We start from the raw sequence: 20,435 nt of genomic DNA, 5'->3' as shown, positions 1-20,435 counted from the left end.
AATAAATCCAGGTTAGCAGGCAATATTAACCAGGTGAAATTGTGTCATTCTTCTTGCGTTCATTGCACGCAGAGTCAGGGTATATGCAACAGTTTGAGCCTGGCTCATTGCGAACTAATTTGCCAGAATTTTACGTAATTATGACATAACATTGAAGGTTGTACAATGTAACAGGAATATGTAGACTTAGGGATGACACCCGTTAGATAAAATACCGAACGGTTCCATATTTCACTGAAATAATAAACGTTTTGTTTTCGAGATGATAGTTTCCGGATTCGACCATATTAATGACCTAAGGCTCGTATTTCTGCATGATATGTTATAATTAAGTCTAAGATTTGATAGAGCAGTCTGACTGAGCGGTGGTAGGCAGCAGCAGGCTCGTAAGCATTCATTCAAATAGCACTTTTGTGCGTTTTGCCAGCAGCTGTTCGCAAGCACAGAGCTGTTTATGACTTCAAGCCTATTAGCCTAATGGCTGGTGTAACCGATGTGAAATGGCTAGCTAGTTAGCGGGGTGCATTATTTATTTGAGGTTAAATAGATTTTTATTGATGTATTATATGAAGTTAAAATAAGTGTTCATTCAGTATTGTTGTAATTGTCATTATTACAACAAAAAACTAAATCGGCCGATTAATCGGTATCGGCTTTTTTTTTTGGTCCTTCAATAAATCGGTATCGGCGTTGAAAAATCATAATCGGTCTAACTCTACTCTACAGTACTACACCTCTCTATAGATGTATGCATGTATCAACCAGTAAATTCTCACAACTACACATTTCACACTTAAAAGGCTGTATTTCCAAAGATAATTTACAGAGCGGAAGCTTAAAGTGATTTTAATAATGGCCTGGTTTAATTTCAGTAAGCGGTTTCCTCCGGTAGGTACACTACACTGAGACAAAAGACAGTCAGACATGGAGAGTCTCAAATGGCATCCATTTCCATAGGGCTCTTGTCAAGAGTAGCACCCTATATAGGATACAGGGTGCCATTTGGGATATATCCACGGTTTGTAATGAAAGGAAGGAAAGGCTCCATCTAAGTCACAATGCTGAAAACAGGTGGTAGGGTGTAGGGAAGGTGGGGCACGGTTGGTATCCATACCATTCATTCAAATTGCTTGCTTTAATCCTGGATTTACGGACACAGCAAACTCCGCTCTCACAAACACACTGCAGCTTTACAGAGAATTACTGCGTAGTGTATAATCCCTGATTTATGACATCTCTGCCCACAGAAATATACAAGCCCTATAGAAAGTGATGCATGACTACCCATTGGATGGCCCTCTGTCTCATGTAAATATGCACAAATATATTAGATGTTTTAAACGTCAGTAGTATTTCACAATCAAAGATCCCACAGTCAAAAAATATAATAATTGCCACTTCAATGGTTGATTTCTCTTCCAATGATCAATCACTCACCAGTGCGTTATAATGAATAAATACTTAATTGTCCCATGGGGAAATAAGATTGGCAAGATTAGTTTAGAACAATAATGTCTTCACTATGTGTCGTTACTGTGTAATTATCTGTTTGTACCAGGAAGAACACATTGGAAGTTTGATGATGTCATCCCTTAGAACAGATGTGGACACATCAAGCCAAGTAGAGCCTGCTATAACTATTCCATTCAGATGGTGTCTGAGTAGAGGCTGCTATAGATATTCCATTCAGATGGTGTCTGAGTAGAGGCTGCTATAACTATTCCATTCAGACGGTGTCTGATTAGAGGCTGCTATAACTATTCCATTCAGATGGTGTCTGAGTAGAGGCTGCTATAGATATTCCATTCAGATGGTGTCTGAGTAGAGCCTGCTATAGCTGTTCCATTCAGATGGTGTCTGATTAGAGGCTGCTATAGCTGTTCCATTCAGATGGTGTCTGAGTAGAGCCTGCTATAGATGTTCCATTCAGATGGTGTCTGAGTAGAGCCTGCTATAGCTGTTCCATTCAGATGGTGTCTGATTAGAGGCTGCTATAACTATTCCATTCAGATGGTGTCTGATTAGAGGCTGCTATAGCTATTCCATTCAGATGGTGTCTGATTAGAGGCTGCTATAGCTATTCCATTCAAATGGTGTCTGAGTAGAGGCTGCTATAACTATTCCATTCAGATGGTGTCTGATTAGAGGCTGCTATAACTATTCCATTCAGATGGTGTCTGAGTAGAGGCTGCTATAACTATTCCATTCAGATGGTGTGAAAACCAGATTATGAACAAGCATAGGCCTTTTTAAATACGTTGTTTCATGTTTAGCATAATGATATGCCCCATTATATAGTAGGAATATGTTTCATTGATGCATTTTATACTATACAATCTGAAATGGTCCACCCACACAGACAGTGTGGTGAAGAAGGTGCAACAGTGCCTCTTCAACCTCAGGAGGCTTAATAAATTCAGCTTGGCAGGCACCTAAGACCCTCACAAACTTTTACAGATACACAATTGAAAGCATCCTGTCTGGCTTTTTCACTGCCTGGTACGGCAACTGCTCCGCCCACAACCGTAAGGCTCTCCAGCGGGTAGTGACGTCTGCACAACGCATCATCGGCGGCACACTGCCTGCCCTCCATGACACCTACAGCACCCGATGTCACAGGAAGGACAAAGATCATCAAGGACATCAACCTCCATGAGCCACTGCCTGTTCACCCCGCTATCATCCAGAAAGTAAATTCAGTACAGGTGCATCAAAGCTGGGACTGAGAGACTGAAAAACAGCTTCTATCTCAAGGCCATCAGACTGTTAAACAGCCACCACTACCTGGCTTCCACCCGGTTACGTAACCCTGCACCTTAGAGGCTGCTTCCCCATATACATAGACTTGGAATCACTGGCCACTTTAATAATGCAACACTAGTCACTTTAATAATGCTTACATCTCATTTGTATATACTGTATTCTATTCTACTGTATTTTAGTTAATGCCAATCCGACATTGATCCATGTAATATTTACATATTTATTAATTCAATTTTTGTAACTTTTAGATTTGTGTTTATTGTTGTGAATTGTTAGATACTACTGCACTGTTGGAGCTAGGAAGTATTTCGCAACACCCACAATAACATCTGCTAAATATGTGTATGTGACCAATAACATTTGATATACAATATAGTAGCAATGTATTGCATTGTTATTTTGTTGCAATGTTTATAAACACGAGAGAATAAGGCATTTTTATAAGTGACATTTCCCCCCCAAAATATGTAGTCTATCATATTTTCTACAGCCTTAGAAATATCTCTAAAATCATCCAAAAGGTTATTGAACAGAACATAGCCTACTACCCGACCTCCCATGGTACAGTATGTTGATATCTAACTAGGCATACTTCTGGGAGGTTGAGAGTCTTGTGATCACCTGGGCTAAACAAATAGGAACTGCGTCTCGTCATTATGCTATGTTGTATGAACATGTTTATGGGTATTGAGCCTCTACATCACTATCGCCATCTACCTGTTATCACGGTCATTTCACTGCACGTAGCCTGCTGACATGGAATTGTCGTAACGAAATGCAATAGAAATCTATTTGTAAAATAACTAATTATTTGCATTGCAAATATGTGAACTGAAAATGTGTTTAAATGTATTCTTAAAATATCGGCTAGGCATTTGGCTGCTAATATGAAACAAAAAAACATGTATTTGTTGACATGTAATTCTAAAACCCATTCTGCTAAATATTGATACGAAATGACACAACTAGCGTATCCATAGAGAAATAAAACGAATAAAACTATGTGCATTGTATTTCGAGTACTTACCTTCTATGTTCACAGCCAGGAGGACAATCCAAACACTCGCCAACATCGCCACGGCGCTTCAACTCTCCGGAACTTCTCTGATAGCTTCCCCTTAGTGGACTGGATCAATTCACTCCAAATGGTTTGGACCAGGTATGTTGGGAATACGCCGTTACCTTCAGAACCGATGCCGATTTGGAACTAGTTTCAAGCTAATGAGCCGACGTGGAAAGCATCAATTATTGACTGACTGTAGTTATTCCAACGATCAGTAGCTTTTGAACTACGCACCACGAATCGGTGTCCGTACGGTAGATTGGCGTTGAGATCTGCCGAAGATATCCAAGGAGCTTTTTTTACGCACAACCGAACAAACGAGATGATGCGTACCTATCTAACGGAGTTAGGTAAACGATGCGGGGGAGCAGAAATCGTCCAAAACAGGTTTCTATTGTGGTCAAGTGTACCTTGGATCCCGTGTCTCATCCAATGCTGCAGGTCGTCACTGCTATTGCTATAGCCTCCAGTATTTTGGGATAGAGGCGAAGGGGCGGGAGGTGCTCGATGCCCCCAATGGCAAGTTCCATGAAACACAATGGATAGTTCAAAATGATTTGCCTCGTTACAATTCAGATCATATCCAACAGACAGATCTGCAAAGGTCTTCTTCACTTGTTTTTTTAGAACAAAACAAAAGCCGAAGTTCCCTCTTTCTGCCGTCAATGGAATCAGGATTTGTATATGTTTTTTCTCCCTCCGTGGACTCAGAGCAGATTTGTATCCGGTAGTTTATTCGACAAAAATACTAGGTATTATTTCATAAAACAGCATGCAATCCCGCTATGCGGATTTCCCCCACATAGACGCCACAACCTGACCTGGCGTAATGTAGCCTAGCTGACAAGCCCCGAGTCAAACCCGAATCGGTGACGTTAGACACCTATGTGAAGCGAGCCACAATAAGAATTAGCCACAATAGTGGAATTTGCGGTTCGCCTTCAAAATAAAATTCCCCATTTGAAAGTGATTCAAACGGATACAAATAGTGGAATCATGCCATGTTTGCACTAGATAATGCTAATCAAGGTCTGACTGTTCTTATATAAATTCAACGAAAGACAATGAGTTAATTTTAATCAATTTAAATCGCACTGTGGATGTATTACACTGTAGAATTGCATTGGGGGCATATGTAACAGTATAAGTTTAGACCGTCCCCTCGCCCATACCCGGGCGCGAACCAGGGACCTTCTGCACACATCAACAGTCACCCTCGCAGCATCGTTACCCTTCGCTCCACAAAAGCCGCGGCCCTTGCAGAGCAAGGGGAAGTACTACTTCAAGGTCTCAGAGCAAGTGACGTCACTGATTGAAACGCTATTTAGCGCCCACGCTAACTAAGCTAGCCGTTTCACATCCGTTACACATACTTACTGTATATTTCAACCTATGGATTGGTCTATGGTCTCCTGACCCCTCCTGTCTCAGCCTCCAGTATTTATGCTGCAGTAGTTTATGTGTCGGGGGGCTAGGGTCAGTTTGTTATATCTGGAGTACTTCTCCTGTCTTATCCGGTGTCCTGTGTGAATTTAAGTATGCTCTCTCTAATTCTCTCTTTCTCTCCTTCTTTCTCTCTCTCGGAGGACCTGAGCCCTAGGACCATGCCTCAGGACTACCTGGCATGATGACTCCTTCCTGTCCCCAGTCCACCTGGCCGTGCTGCTGCTCCAGTTTCAACTGTTCAGCACCAGAGGTGCTGACTTGCTGCACCCTCGACAACTACTGTGATTATTATTATTTGACCATGCTGGTCATTTATGAACATTTGAACATCTTGGCCATGTTCTGTTATAATCTCCACCCGGCACAGCCAGAAGAGGACTGGCCACCCCTCATAGCCTGCTTCCTCTCTAGGTTTCTTCCTAGGTTTTGTAGGTTTTGGCCTTTCTAGGGAGTTTTTCCTAGCCACCTTGCTTCTACACCTGCATTGGTTGCTGTTTGGGGTTTTAGGCTGGGTTTCTGTACAGCACTTTGAGATATCAGCTGATGTACGAAGGGCTATATAAATAAATGTGATTTGATTTATGGATTATGCCCCCATTAAATGGGGTATCAGCCTACTCAGTGACACTCACAGAACACAGCTATATAGAGGTTACAGAGGTTTTAGCATGTTACCTCTTATTGCAGGACTGACTGTGGGAAATCACCATTCCAGTCAATCTATTGTGTGTATTGACATCCATATTGCAGTTTACAGCCTAACCCATGGATGTTGCTCAAATGGAGTATCAGCCTACTTTGTGACAGTCACAGAACACAACTGTGTAGAGTTTACATGAAACACAAAATGAAACCTGATTCAAGCCATCTACATTTCATTAGATGGCTTCATTCATTTCATGAATAATTCAAAATGAATGATTACAACAGGAACATCATAAAACTGTATCACTCTACTACATCTTTCTATAACAGGTACTGTGTTTTCTGTCAACTCATACAACAGTCTCATTCCCTTGTCGCACAACCGATGAACACTTTGTTCTGAAAGGTTTGGAAAACAAACACACATACTGTACATTGTTTTATTATTTGCAGTTGGTGTGAAAACAAGGCAGATGTTATCGCTAAGAATTAAGAAAGAGCTCGTCCTTGAACTAAGAGACATTTCAGATGGCTGTCTTGCACTGCAAATAACCCATCGGAGTGGGACTTGTAGCATGTGCAATATCCATGCATCCCAGACATTACTAGTGAAGATGGACATGACAACACAAGGTCATTTGCCTACACGTTTTCCTCTATCCTCCACACAGAACAAGTACACGTGAATTGTCTAGTGCAGTGGTTCCCAACCGTTTTATAGTTCCGTACCCCTTCAAACCTTGAACCAGCTGCGTACCCCCTCTAGCACCAGAGACAGCGCACTCTCAAATGTTGTTTTTTTGCCATCATTGTAAGCCTGCCACACACGCTATACGATATACTATACATGAAACATTAGAATGAGGGTGAGTTTTTGTCACCACCCGGCTCGTGGGAAGTGACCAAGAGCTCTTATAGGACCAGGGCACAAATAATAATATTATAATAATCAATCATTTTGCTCTTTATTTAACCATCTTACATATAAAATCTTGATTGTTCATCGAAAATGGTGAAAAACTCACCACAGGTTAATGAGAAGGGTGTGCTTGAAAGGATGCACATAACTCTGCAATGTTGGGTTGTATTGGAGAGAGTCTCAGTCTTAAATCATTTTCCACACACAGTCTGTGCCTGTATTTAGTTTTCATGCTAGTGAGGGCTGAGAATCCACTCTCACATCGGTAGGTGGTTACAAAGGGCATCAGTGTCTTAACAGCCGATTTGCCAAGGCAGGATACTCTGAGCGCAGCCCTATCCAGAAATCGGGCTGTGGCTTCTGATTAAATTCAATTTTCACAGAACCGCTTGTTGCAATTTCAATGAGGCTCTCTTGTTCAGATATCAGTAAGTGGACTGGAGGCAGGACATGAAAGGGATAACGAATCCAGTTGTTTGTGTCATCCGTTTCGGGAAAGTACCTGCGTAATTGCGCACCCAACTCACTCAGGTGCTTCCCTATATCACATTTGAGTGATATAGCTTGAGTTAATTTGCACACAAAAAATCATACAATGATGGAAAGACTTCTTGATCATAGCCTCAATTTTGTCCCGCACATTGAATATAGTTGTAGAGAGTCCCTGTAATCGTAGATTCAGATCATTCAGGCGAGAAAAAACATCACCCAGATAGGCCAGTCATGTGAGAAACTCATCATCATCAAGCGGTCAGACAAGTGAAAATTATGGTCAGTCAAGAAAACTTTAAGCTCGTCTCTCAATTAAAAAAAACTTGTCAATACTTTGCCCCTTGATAACCAGCACACTTCTGTATGTTGTAAAAGCTTTACCTGGTCATGGTTACATGGTCGCTGCCCATATCATTGCATAGTGCAAAAAATACACCAGAGTTCAGGGGCCTTTTTTAACAAAGTTAACCATTTTCACTGTAGTGTCCAAAACGTCTTTCAAGCTGTCAGCTATTCCCTTGGAAGCAAGAGCCTCTCGGTGGATGCTGCAGTGTACCCAAGTGGTGTCGGGAGCAACTGCTTGCAAGCGCGTTACCACTCCACTATGTCTCCCTGTCAGGCTTTAAAGCCATCAGTACAGATACCAACACTTCTTGACCACCAAAGGCCATTTGATGTCACAAAGCTGTCCAGTACTTTAAAAATATTATCTCCTGTTGTCCTGGTTTCCAGTGGTTTGCGGAAGAGGATGTCTTCCTTAATTGACCCCCCATAAACGTAACGGACATATACCAGGAGCTGTGCCAGGCCCGTCACGTCTGTTGACTCATCCAGCTGTAACAGACATATACCAGGAGCTGTGCCAGGCACGTCACGTCTGTTGACTCATCCAGCTGTAACGCATATAATTCACTGGCTTGTATGTGAAGCAGTAATTGTTTCAAAACATCTCCTGCCATGTCACTGATGCGTTGTGAAACAGTGTTGTTTGATGAAGGCATTGTTTGTATAATATTTTTGGCCTTTTCCCCAAGCATTGTCCATATCCACGGCAGCAGGAATAATGAAGTCCTCCACAATAGTATGGTGCCCTGTCCCAGCCACTCGGTAGCTCACCATATAAGACGCTTCTCGCCCCTTCTTATTAATGGTATCTGTTGCTTTTATACATGTCTTACTACTACTTTAAAAAAAAAAATTGAAAAAAAATTCTTGGGCCTCTATAACTATATCTATTGTTTTTTTTTTGCAAATTGGATTCATCTCCTCTACCACACGGAACCCCACTAATCCTACCGACGGAAACGCACGAGGTGGCTAATAACAGACCCCATCCTATGCTAGCTTGCTACCGATGGCCTGGCTAGCTGTCTAAATCGCCGTGACCCCAATCAACCTCACTACTCACTGGACCCTTTTGATCATTCGACTAAGCATGCCTCTCCTTAATGTCAATATGCCTTGTCCATTGCTGTTCTGGTTAGTGTTTATTGGCTTATTTCACTGTAGAGCCTCTAGTCCTGCTCACTATACCTTATCCAACCTATTAGTTCCACCACCCATACATGCGATGACATCTCCTGGTTTCAATGCTGTTTCTAGAGACAATATCTCTCTCATCATCACTCAATACCTAGGTTTACCTCCACTGTATTCACATCCTACCATACCTTTGTCTGTACATTATACCTTGAAGCTATTTTATCGCCCCCAGAAACCTCCTTTTACTCTCTGTTCCAGACGTTCTAGACGACCAATTCTTATTGCTTTTAGCCGTACCCTTATCCTACTCCTCCTCTGTTCCTCTGGCGATGTAGAGGTGAATCCAGACCCTGCAGTGCCTAGCTCCACTCCTATTCCCCAGGCGCTCTCTTTTGATGACTTCTGTAACCGTAATAGCCTTGGTTTCATGCATGTTAACATTAGAAGCCTCCTCCCTAAGTTTGTTTTATTCACTGCTTTAGCACACTCTGCCAACCCGGATGTTCTAGCCGTGTCTGAATCCTGGCTTAGGAAGACCACCAAAAAAATCTGAAATTTTCATCCCAAACTACAACATTTTCAGACAAGATAGAACTGCCAAAAGGGGCGGTGTTGCAATCTACTGCAAAGATAGCCTGCAGAGTTCTGTTCTACTATCCAGGTCTGTACCCAAACAATTTGAAATTCTACTTTTAAAAATCCACCTCTCTAAAAACAAGTCTCTCACCGTTGCCGCCTGCTATAGACCACCCTCTGCCCCCAGCTGTGCTCTGGACACAATATGTGAACTGATTGCCCCCCATCTATCTTCAGAGCTCGTGCTGCTAGGCGACCTAAACTGGAACATGCTTAACACCCCAGCCATCCTACAATCTAAGCTTGATGCCCTCAATCTCACACAAATGATCAATGAACCTACCAGGTACCTCCCCAAAGCCTTAAACACGGGCACCCTCATAGATATCATCCTAACCAACTTGCCTTCTAAATACACCTCTGCTGTCTTCAACCAAGATCACAGCGATCACTGACTCATTGCCTGCATCCGTAATGGGTCAGCGGTCAAACGACCTCCACTTATCACTGTCAAACGCTCCCTGAAACACTTCAGCGAGCAGGCCTTTCTAATCGAGCTGGCCGGGGTATCCTGGAAGGATATCGATCTCATCCCGTCAGTAGAGGATGCCTGTTTTTTTTTTTTTTTAAATGCCTTCCTAACCATCTTAAATAAGCTGCCCCATTCAATAAATTTAGAACCAGGAACAGATATAGCCTTTGGTTCTCCCCAGACCTGACTGCCCTTAACCAACACAAAAACATCCTATGGCGTTCTGCATTAGCATCGAACAGCCCCCGTGATATGCAGCTGTTCAGGGAAGCTAGAAAACATTATACACAGGCAGTTAGAAAAGCCAAGGCTAGCTTTTTCAAGCAGAAATTTGCTTCCTGCAGCACTAACTCAAAAAAGTTCTGGGACACTGTAAAGTCCATGGAGAATAAGAACACCTCCTCCCAGCTGCCCACTGCACTGAAGATAGGAAACACTGTCACCACTGATAAATCCACCATAATTGAGAATTTCAATAAGCATTTTTCTACAGCTGGCCATGCTTTCCACCTGGCTACTCCTACCCCGGTCAACAGCACTGCACCCCCCACAGCAACTCGCCCAAGCCTTCCCCATTTATCCTTCTCCCAAATCCAGTCAGCTGATGTTCTGAAAGAGCTGCAAAATCTGGACCCCTACAAATCAGCCGGGTTAGACAATCTGGAACCTTTCTTTCTAAAATGATCTGCCGAAATTGTTGCCACCCCTATTACTAGCCTATTCAACCTCTCTTTCATGTCGTCTGAGATTCCCAAAGATTGGAAAGCAGCTGCGGTCATCCCCCTCTTCAAAGGGGGGGACACTCTTGACGCAAACTGCTACAGACCTATATGTATCCTACCCTGCCTTTATAAGGTCTTCGAAAGCAAACAGATTACCGACCATTTTGAATCTCACCATACCTTCTCTGCTATGCAATCTGGTTTCAGAGCTGGTCATGGTTGCACCTCAGCCACGCTCAAGGTCCTAAACGATATCTTAACCGCCATCGATAATAAACATTACTGTGCAGCCGTATTCATTGATCTGGCCAAGGCTTTCGACTCTGTCAATCACCAAATCCTCATCGGCAGACTCGACAGCCTTGGTTTCTCAAATGATTGCCTCGCCTGGTTCACCAATTACTTCACCAATTACTTCTCTGATAGAGTTCAGTGTGTCAAATCGGAGGGTCTGCTGTCCGGACCTCTGGCAGTCTATGGGGGTGCCACAGGGTTCAATTCTTGGACCGACTCTCTTCTCTGTATACATCAATGATGTCGCTCTTGCTGCTGGTGAGTCTCTGATCCACCTCTACGCAGACGACACCATTCTGTATACTTCTGGCCCTTCTTTGGACACTGTGTTAACAACCCTCCAGGCAAGCTTCAATGCCATACAACTCTCCTTCCGTGGCCCCCAATTGCTCTTAAATACAAGTAAAACTAAATGCATGCTCTTCAACCGATCGCTGCCTGCACCTGCCCGCCTGTCCAACATTACTACTCTGGATGGCTCTGACTTAGAATACGTGGACAACTACAAATACCTAGGTGTCTGGTTAGACTGTAAACTCTCCTTCCAGACTGTAAACTCTCCTCCTTCCACATCAAACATCTCCAATCCAGTTAAGTTAAATCTAGAATTGGCTTCCTATTTCGCAACAAAGCATCCTTCACTCATGCTGCCAAACATACCCTTGTAAAACTGACCATCCTACCAATCCTCGACTTTGGCGATGTCATTTACAAAATAGCCTCCAATACCCTACTCAACAAATTGGATGCAGTCTATCACAGTGCAATCCGTTTTGTCACCAAAGCCCCATATACTACCCACCATTGCGACCTGTACGCTCTCGTTGGCTGGCCCTCGCTTCATACTCATCGCCGAACCCACTGGCTCCATGTCATCTACAAGACCCTGCTAGGTAAAGTCCCCCCTTATCTCAGCTCGCTGGTCACCATAGCATCACCCACCTGTAGCACGCGCTCCAGCAGGTATATCTCTCTGGTCACCCCCAAAACCAATTCTTTCTTTGGCCGCCTCTCCTTCCAGTTCTCTGCTGCCAATGACTGGAACGAACTACAAAAATCTCTGAAACTGGAAACACTTATCTCCCTCACTAGCTTTAAGCACCAACTGTCAGAGCAGCTCACAGATTACTGCACCTGTACATAGCCCACCTATAATTTAGCCCAAACAACTACCTCTTTCCCAACTGTATTTAATGAATTTATTTAGCTCCTTTGCACCCCATTATTTTTATTTCTACTTTGCACATTCTTCCATTGCAAAACTACCATTCCAGTGTTTTACTTGCTATATTGTATTTACTTTGCCACCATGGCCTTTTTTGCCTTTACCTCCCTTCTCACCTCATTTGCTCACATTGTATATAGACTTGTTTCTACTGTATTATTGACTGTATGTTTGTTTTACTCCATGTGTAACTCTGTGTCATTGTATCTGTCGAACTGCTTTGCTTTATCTTGGCCAGGTCGCAATTGTAAATGAGAACTTGTTCTCAACTTGCCTACCTGGTTAAATAAAGGTGAAATAAAAATAAAATAAAAAACTCGAAAGTCATCTTCATTTTCACTCAAAAAACTCATATTTTTCCAATTGTTATGGTTTGTTTCCAAATGTCTGTGCAAGAGTGAAGGTTTCATTGAGTTGTGAGATAGTACTTTTGCACATATTACACACTGTGGCTGAGGAAAGGCACTACTCCCGATATAAGTGAAACCAAATCAATGTAGTTCTCTTCATATTTGCACCTCTTCGATGGTCCAACATCCCTGTCTGTTGTTCGGTGCTTTCCTGGGTAAGGGGGCAGTAGCTCTTCGGCTGCATCAGATTAACAACTGTCAGTGTCCATGCTAGCTGGGCTAACAACACATGTAGAATTACTGATACTAGCATTGGATGTGCTCGTGGAAGCAGAACAACTTGTGTCGTCGACAGGTGCAGCTGTAGTACTGCTAGTAGTAGTAGTTTTCATTGACTTTCCTGCAATTCCTATCGCTTCCACTGGATGTCAACAGTCTTTAGAAATTGGTTGAGGTTTTTCCTTTGAGAAATGAAGAAGTAACTCTGTTCAGAATGAGGCTCCAGGGAAGTGTACTCTTTGTTAGTGGCGCGTGACCTGAAAGCACACTCCACTTTGTTTTCCTAGGATATTGAACGCAATATATCCTGTCTTCGATTGTATTGATTATTTACGTTAAAAAAATACCTAAAGTTGTATTACAAAAGTAGTTTGAAATGTTTGGACAATGCTTACAGGTAACTTTTGAGATATTTTGTAGTCACGTTGCGTAAGTTGGAACCAGTGTTTTTCTGGATCAAACGCACCAAATACATGGACATTTTGGATATATATAGACGGAATTAATCGAACAAAAGGACCCTTTATGCCAACAGAAGAAGCTCGTCAAAGGTAAGGCATGAATTATATTTTTATTTCTGTGTTTTGTGACACGCCTGCAGGGTTGAAATATGCTTTTCTCTCTTTGTTTACTGGGGTGCTATCCTCAGATAATAGCATCGTTTGCTTTCGCCGTAAAGCATTTTTGAAATCTGACACGTTGACTGGATTCACAACAAGTGTAGCTTTAGTTTGGTATATTGAATGTGTGATTTCATCAAAGTTAAATTTTATAGTAATTTATTTGAATTTGGCGCTCTGCATTTTCACTGGATGTTGGCCAGGTGGCGTCCCACATATCCCAGGGGAGAAGGCAGAGCATCGCTTTATTATGGACAGACTTCTCCCCATCTTAGCTACTCTTGTATCAACATGTTTTGACCATGACAGTTTACAATCCATGGTTACTCCAAGCAGTTTAGTCACCTCAACTTGCTCAATGTCCACATTATTCATTACAATATTTAGTTGAGATTTAGGGTTTAGTGGATGATTTGTTCCAAATACAATGCTTTTACTTTTAGAAATATTTAGGACTAACTTATTCTTTGCCACCCACTCTGAAGCTAACTGCAGCTCTTTGTTGTGTTGCAGTCATTTCAGTTACTGTAGTAGCTGACGTGTATAGTGCTGAGTCATCCGCATACATAGAAACTCTGGCTTTACTCAGAGCCATAACACATACGTTTTTTCCAGCAGCAGACTATGATCGATAATGTCAAAAGCTGCACTGAAGTCTAACAAAACAGCCCCACAATCTTTTTATCATCAATTTCTCTCAGCCAATCATCAGTCATTTGTGTAAGTGCTGTACTTGTTGAATTTGTTCACTGTAAAATAGCATTGTATCTGGTCAAACTCCAAAACCCCAAAGTTTAGTAAGGGTTGGTAGCAGGCTGATTGGTCGGCTATTTGAGCCAGTAAAGGGGGTTTTAATATTCTTGGGTAGAGGAATGACTTTAGCTTCCCTCCAGGCCTGAGGGCACACACTTTCTAGTAGGTTTAGATTGATTTGGCAAATAGAAGTGGCAATATTGTCCACTATAATCCTCAGTAATTTTCCATCCAGGTTGTCAGAACCTGGTGGCTTGTCGTTGTTGATTTGTTCACCTCTTCTACACTCACTTTACGGAATTCAAAAGTGCAATTCTTGTCTTTCATAATTTGGTCAGATATACTTGGATGTGTTGCTGGCATGTCATGCCTAAGTTTGCTAATCTTGCCAATGATATAATCATTAAAGGAATTTGCAATATCAGTGGGTTTTGTGATGATTGCTCATTACACACCACTGACCAACAGCGTCTGGTTGCTCCTCATTACACACTACAGACCAGCAGCGTCTGGTTGCTCCTCATTACACACCACAGACCAGCAGCGTCTGTTTGCTCCTCATTACACACCACAGACCAGCAGCGTCTGGTTGCTCCTCATTACACACCACAGACCAACAGCGTCTGGTTGCTCCTCATTACACACTACAGACCAGCAGCGTCTGGTTGCTCCTCATTACACACCACAGACCAGCAGCGTCTGTTTGCTCCTCATTACACACCACAGACCAGACGCGTCTGTTTGCTCCTCATTACACACCACAGACCAGCAGCGTCTGGTTGCTCCTCATTACACACCACAGACCAGCCGCGTCTGTTTGCTCCTCATTACACACCACAGACCAGCAGCGTCTGGTTGCTCCTCATTACACACCACAGACCAGCAGCGTCTGGTTGCTCCTCATTACACACCACAGACCAGCAGCGTCTGGTTGCTCCTCATTACACACCACAGACCAGCAGCGTCTGTTTGCTCCTCATTACACACCAGACCAGCAAATATTATTTATCATCAACATAGGGATCACTACAAAACTTCTTGTATGACCTGTTATACACTTTATTAGGCCCAGCCTGTGGAACTTGAGTTTTCCTAGATGTGATCACTACATCCTAAGGATTTGGTTTTAAAGCAGATTTCTGCAGCATTATTATTATTATTATTATTATTATTTTATTTTTTTAAAGGGGTGGATCAGCTAAATATTGCGGAAAGAATATTGGTTCCATCAATGTAATTGTCTGCATCATTTCCAATCCCCCATATATTTTGGGGGTAAATATATATATATCCATACACACATGCACATATATACACATATATACATACACATACCTATATAGACATACATACTTTTTAAAAGAATATCCCTTTATTATTATTCCCCGCAAACCCTACCACCCTTCCCCCAATTGGAGTAAACTAATAAACACTTCGGCTTTTACCTTCAATTTATACATCTTATACACATTTTACATTTACTGTCTATTTTACAATAGTTATTTTTTGTTTGTTTTTAGTCCTTCCTCTATTTATGATGTCCATCCAGCTTGATTTCTATTTGTAACTGTGCTATTTCACAAAAGTTCTGAACATATATAATCAAATAAAATCAAATTTATTTATATAGCCCTTCATACATCAGCTGATATCTCAAAGTGCTGTACAGAAACCCAGCCTAAAACCCCAAACAGCAAGCAATGCAGGTGTAGAAGCACGGTGGCTAGGAAAAACTCCCTAGAAAGGCCAAAACCTAGGAAGAAACCTAGAGAGGAACCAGGCTATGTGGGGTGGCCAGTCCTCTTCTGGCTGTGCCGGGTGGAGATTATAACAGAACATGGCCAAGATGTTCAAATGTTCATAAATGACCAGCATGGTCGAATAATAATAAGGCAGAACAGTTTAAACTGGAGCAGCAGCACGGCCAGGTGGACTGGGGACAGCAAGGAGTCATCATGTCAGGTAGTCCTGGGGCATGGTCCTAGGGCTCAGTTCCTCCGAGAGAGAGAAAGAAAGAATTAGAGAGAGCACACTTAAATTCACACAGGACACCGAATAGGACAGGAGAAGTACTCCAGATATAACAAACTGACCCTAGCCCCCCGACACATAAACTACTGCAGCATAAATACTGGAGGCTGAGACAAGAGGGGTCAGGAGACACTGTGGCCCCATCCGAGGACACCCCCGGACATGGCCAAACAGGAAGGATATAACCCCACCCACTTTGCCAAAGCACAGCCCCCACACCACTAGAGGGATATCTTCAACCACCAACTTACCATCCTGAGACAAGGCTGAGTATAGCCCACAAAGATCTCCGCCACAGCACAACCCAAGGGGGGGGGGGCGCCAACCCAGACAGGATGATCATATCAGTGACTCAACCCACTCATGTGACGCACGCCTCCCAGGGACGGTATGAGAGAGCCCCAATAAGCCAGTGACTCAGCCCCTGTAATAGGGTTAGAGGCAGAGAATCCCAGTGGAAAGAGGGGAACCGGCTAGGCAGAGACAGCAAGGGCGGTTCGTTGCTCCCGAGCCTTTCCGTTCACCTTCCCACTCCTGGGCCAGTCTACACTCAATCATATGACCCACTGAAGAGATGAGTCTTCAGTAAAGACTTAAAGGTTGAGACCGAGTTTGCGTTTCTGACATGGGTAGGCAGACCGTTCCATAAAAATGGAGCTCTATAGGAGAAAGCCCTGCCTCCAGCTGTTTGCATAGAAATTCTAGGGACAATTAGGAGGCCTGCGTCTTGTGACCGTAGCGTACGTGTAGGTGTGTACGGCAGGACCAAATCAGAGAGATAGGTAGGAGCAAGCCTATGTAATGCTTTGTAGGTTAGCAGTAAAACCTTGAAATCAGCCCTTGCTTTGACAGGAAGCCAGTGTAGGGAGGCTAGCACTGGAGTAATATTATCAAATTTGTTGGTTCTAGTCAGGATTCTAGCAGCCGTATTTAGCACTAACTGAAGTTTATTTAGTGCTTTATCCAGGTAGCCGGAAAGTAGAGCATTGCAGTAGTCTAACCTAGAAGTGACAAAAGCATGGATTAATTTTTCTGCATCATTTTTGGACAGAAAGTTTCTGATTTTTGCAATGTTACGTAGATTGAAAAAAACTGTCCTTGAAATGGTCTTGATATGTTCTTCAAAAGAGAGATCAGGGTCCAGAGAAACGCCGAGGTCCTTCACAGTTTTATTTGAGACGACTGTACAACCATTCAGATTAATTGTCAGATTCAACAGAAGATCTCTTTGTTTCTTGGGACCTAGAACAAGCATCTCTGATTTGTCCGAGTTTAAAAGTAGAAAGTTTGCAGCCATCCACTTCCTTATGTCTGAAACACATGCTTCTAGCGAGGGCAATTTTGGGGCTTCACCATGTTTCATTGAAATGTACAGCTGTGTGTCATCCGCATAGCAGTGAAAGTTAACATTATGTTTTCGAATGACATCCCCAAGAGGTAAAATATGTAGTGAAAACAATAGTGGTCCTAAAACGGAACCTTGAGGAACACCGACATTTACAGTTGATTTGTCAGAGGACAAACCATTCACAGAGACAAACTGATATCTTTCCGACAAATAAGATCTAAACCAGGCCAGAACTTGTCCATGTAGACCAATTTGGGTTTCCAATCTCTCCAAAAGAATGTGGTGATCGATGGTATCAAAAGCAGCACTAAGGTCTAGGAGCCCGAGGACAGATGCAGAGCCTCGGTCCGATGCCATTAAAAGGTAATTTACCACCTTCACAAGTGCAGTCTCAGTGCTATGATGGGGTCTAAAACCAGACTGAAGCATTTCGTATACATTGTTTGTCTTCAGGAAGGCAGTGAGTTGCTGCGCAACAGCCTTTTCTAAAATGTTTGAGAGGAATGGAAGATTCGATATAGGCCGATAGTTTTTATATTTTCTGGGTCAAGGTTTGGCTTTTTCAAGAGAGGCTTTATTACTGCCACTTTTAGTGAGTTTGGTACACATCCGGTGGATAGAGAGCCGTTTATTATTTTCAACATAGGAGGGCCAAGCACAGGAAGCAGCTCTTTCAGTAGTTTAGTTGGAATAGGGTCCAGTATGCAGCTTGAAGGTTTAGAGGCCATGATTATTTTCATCATTGTGTCAAGAGATATAGTACTAAAACACTTGAGCGTCTCTCTTGATCCTAGGTCCTGGCAGAGTTGTGCAGACTCAGGACAACTGAGCTTTGAAGGAATACGCAGATTTAAAGAGGAGTCCGTAATTTGCTTTCTAATAATCATGATCTTTTCCTCAAAGAAGTTCATGAATTCATCACTGCTAAAGTGAAAGCCATCCTCTCTTGGGGAATGCTGCTTTTTAGTTAGCTTTGCGACAGTATCGAAAAGGAATTTCAGATTGTTCTTATTTTCCTCAATTAAGTTAGAAAAATAGGATGATCGAGCAGCAGTAAGGGCTCTTCGGTACTGCACAGTACTGTCTTTCCAAGCTAGTCGGAAGACTTCCAGTTTGGTGTGGCGCCATTTCCGTTCCAATTTTCTGGAAGCTTGCTTCAGAGCTCGGGTATTTTCTGTGTACCAGGGAGCTAGTTTCTTATGAGAAATGTTTTTAGTTTTTAGGGGTGCAACTGCATCTAGGGTATTGCGCAAGGTTAAATTGAGTTCCTCAGTTAGGTGGTTAACTGATTTTTGTCCTCTGGCGTCCTTGGGTAGACAGAGGGAATCTGGAAGGACATCAAGGAATCTTTGTGTTGTCTGTGAATTTATAGCACGACTTTTGATGTTCCTTGGTTGGGGTCTGAGCAGATTATTTGTTGCAATTGCAAACGTAATAAAATGGTGGTCCGATAGTCCAGGATTATGAGGAAAAACATTAAGATCCACGACATGTATTCCATGGGACAAAACTAGGTCCAGAGTATGACTGTGACAGTGAGTGGGTCCAGAGACATGTTGGACAAAACCCACTGAGTCGATGATGGCTCCGAAAGCCTTTTGGAGTGGGTCTGTGGACTTTTCCATGTGAATATTAAAGTCACCAAAGATTAGAATAGTATCTGCTATGACTACAAGGTACGATAGGAATTCAGGGAACTCAATGAGGAATGCTGTATATGGACCAGGAGGCCTGTAAACAGTAGCTATAAAAAGTGATTGAGTAGGCTGCATAGATTTCATGACTAGAAGCTCAAAAGACGAAAACGTCACTATTTTTTGTAAATTGAAATTTGCTATCGTAAATGTTAGCAACACCTCCGACTTTGCGGGATGCACGGGGGATATGGTCACTAGTCATCCAGTCCCACCCTTCAGCTCCATTCAACCCCTCCCATCTATCTCTCAACATCATCCAGTCCCACCCTTCAGCTCCATTCAACCTCTCCCATCTATCTCTCAACATCATCCAGTCCCACCCTTCAGCTCCATTCAACCCCTCCCATCTATCTCTCAACATCATCCAGTCCCACCCTTCAGCTCCATTCAAACCCTCCATCTATCTCTCAACATCATCCAGTCCCACCCTTCAGCTCCATTCAACCCCTCCCATCTATCTCTCAACATCATCCAGTCCCACCCTTCAGCTCCATTCAACCCCTCCCATCTATCGCTCAACATCATCCAGTCCCACCCTTCAGCTCCATTCAACCCCTCCCATCTATCTCTCAACATCATCCAGTCCCACCCTTCAGCTCCATTCAACCCCTCCCATCTATCTCTCAACATCATCCAGTCCCACCCTTCAGCTCCATTCAACCTCTCCCACCTATCTCTCAACATCATCCAGTCCCACCCTTCAGCTCCATTGAACCTCTCCCATCTATCTCTCAACATCATCCAGTCCCACCCTTCAGCTCCATTCAACCCCTCCCATCTATCTCTTAACACCATCCAGTCCCACCCTTCAGCTCCATTCAACCCCTCCCATGTATCTCTCAACATCATCCAGTCCCACCCTTCAGCTCCATTCAAACCCTCCATCTATCTCTCAACATCATCCAGTCCCACCCTTCAGCTCCATTCAACCCCTCCCATCTATCTCTCAACATCATCCAGTCCCACCCTTCAGCTCCATTCAACCCCTCCCATCTATCTCTCAACATCATCCAGTCCCACCCTTCAGCTCCATTCAACCCCTCACATCTATCTCTCAACATCATCCAGTCCCACCCTTCAGCTCCATTCAACCTCTCCCATCTATCTCTCAACATCATCCATTTTGGAGTTCTATTTGCCATATATGTTTCAACTGTGCTGTGATGCTTCACAAACGACTTGAACCTTTCATACATTA

At 43.0% G+C, this 20,435-nt stretch overlaps 1 protein-coding gene across 4 annotated transcripts in view; it reads right to left on the bottom strand.

Moving 5' to 3' along the window:
* LOC139385815 (nectin cell adhesion molecule 1b) overlaps positions 1-4,689 on the bottom strand; it is a 388,964-nt gene extending 384,275 nt beyond the window's left edge. For 3 of the 4 annotated variants that reach the window (XM_071131059.1, XM_071131061.1, XM_071131062.1), the window contains exon 1: positions 3,791-4,673. In XM_071131059.1, the coding sequence (XP_070987160.1) occupies positions 3,791-3,836 (46 nt within the window). In that variant the 5' untranslated portion in view covers positions 3,837-4,673. Of the gene's footprint in view, positions 1-3,790 lie in introns of all 4 variants that reach the window. The other variant, XM_071131060.1, reaches the window with a different exon arrangement.
* Positions 4,690-20,435: the final 15,746 nt, after the last annotated feature.

This window comes from Oncorhynchus clarkii, chromosome 27, assembly GCF_045791955.1.
Source record: "Oncorhynchus clarkii lewisi isolate Uvic-CL-2024 chromosome 27, UVic_Ocla_1.0, whole genome shotgun sequence".
NCBI lineage: Eukaryota > Metazoa > Chordata > Actinopteri > Salmoniformes > Salmonidae > Oncorhynchus > Oncorhynchus clarkii.
Note: the sequence above shows the minus strand (reverse complement) of the source record. Positions and strands in the feature narration are given on the sequence as shown.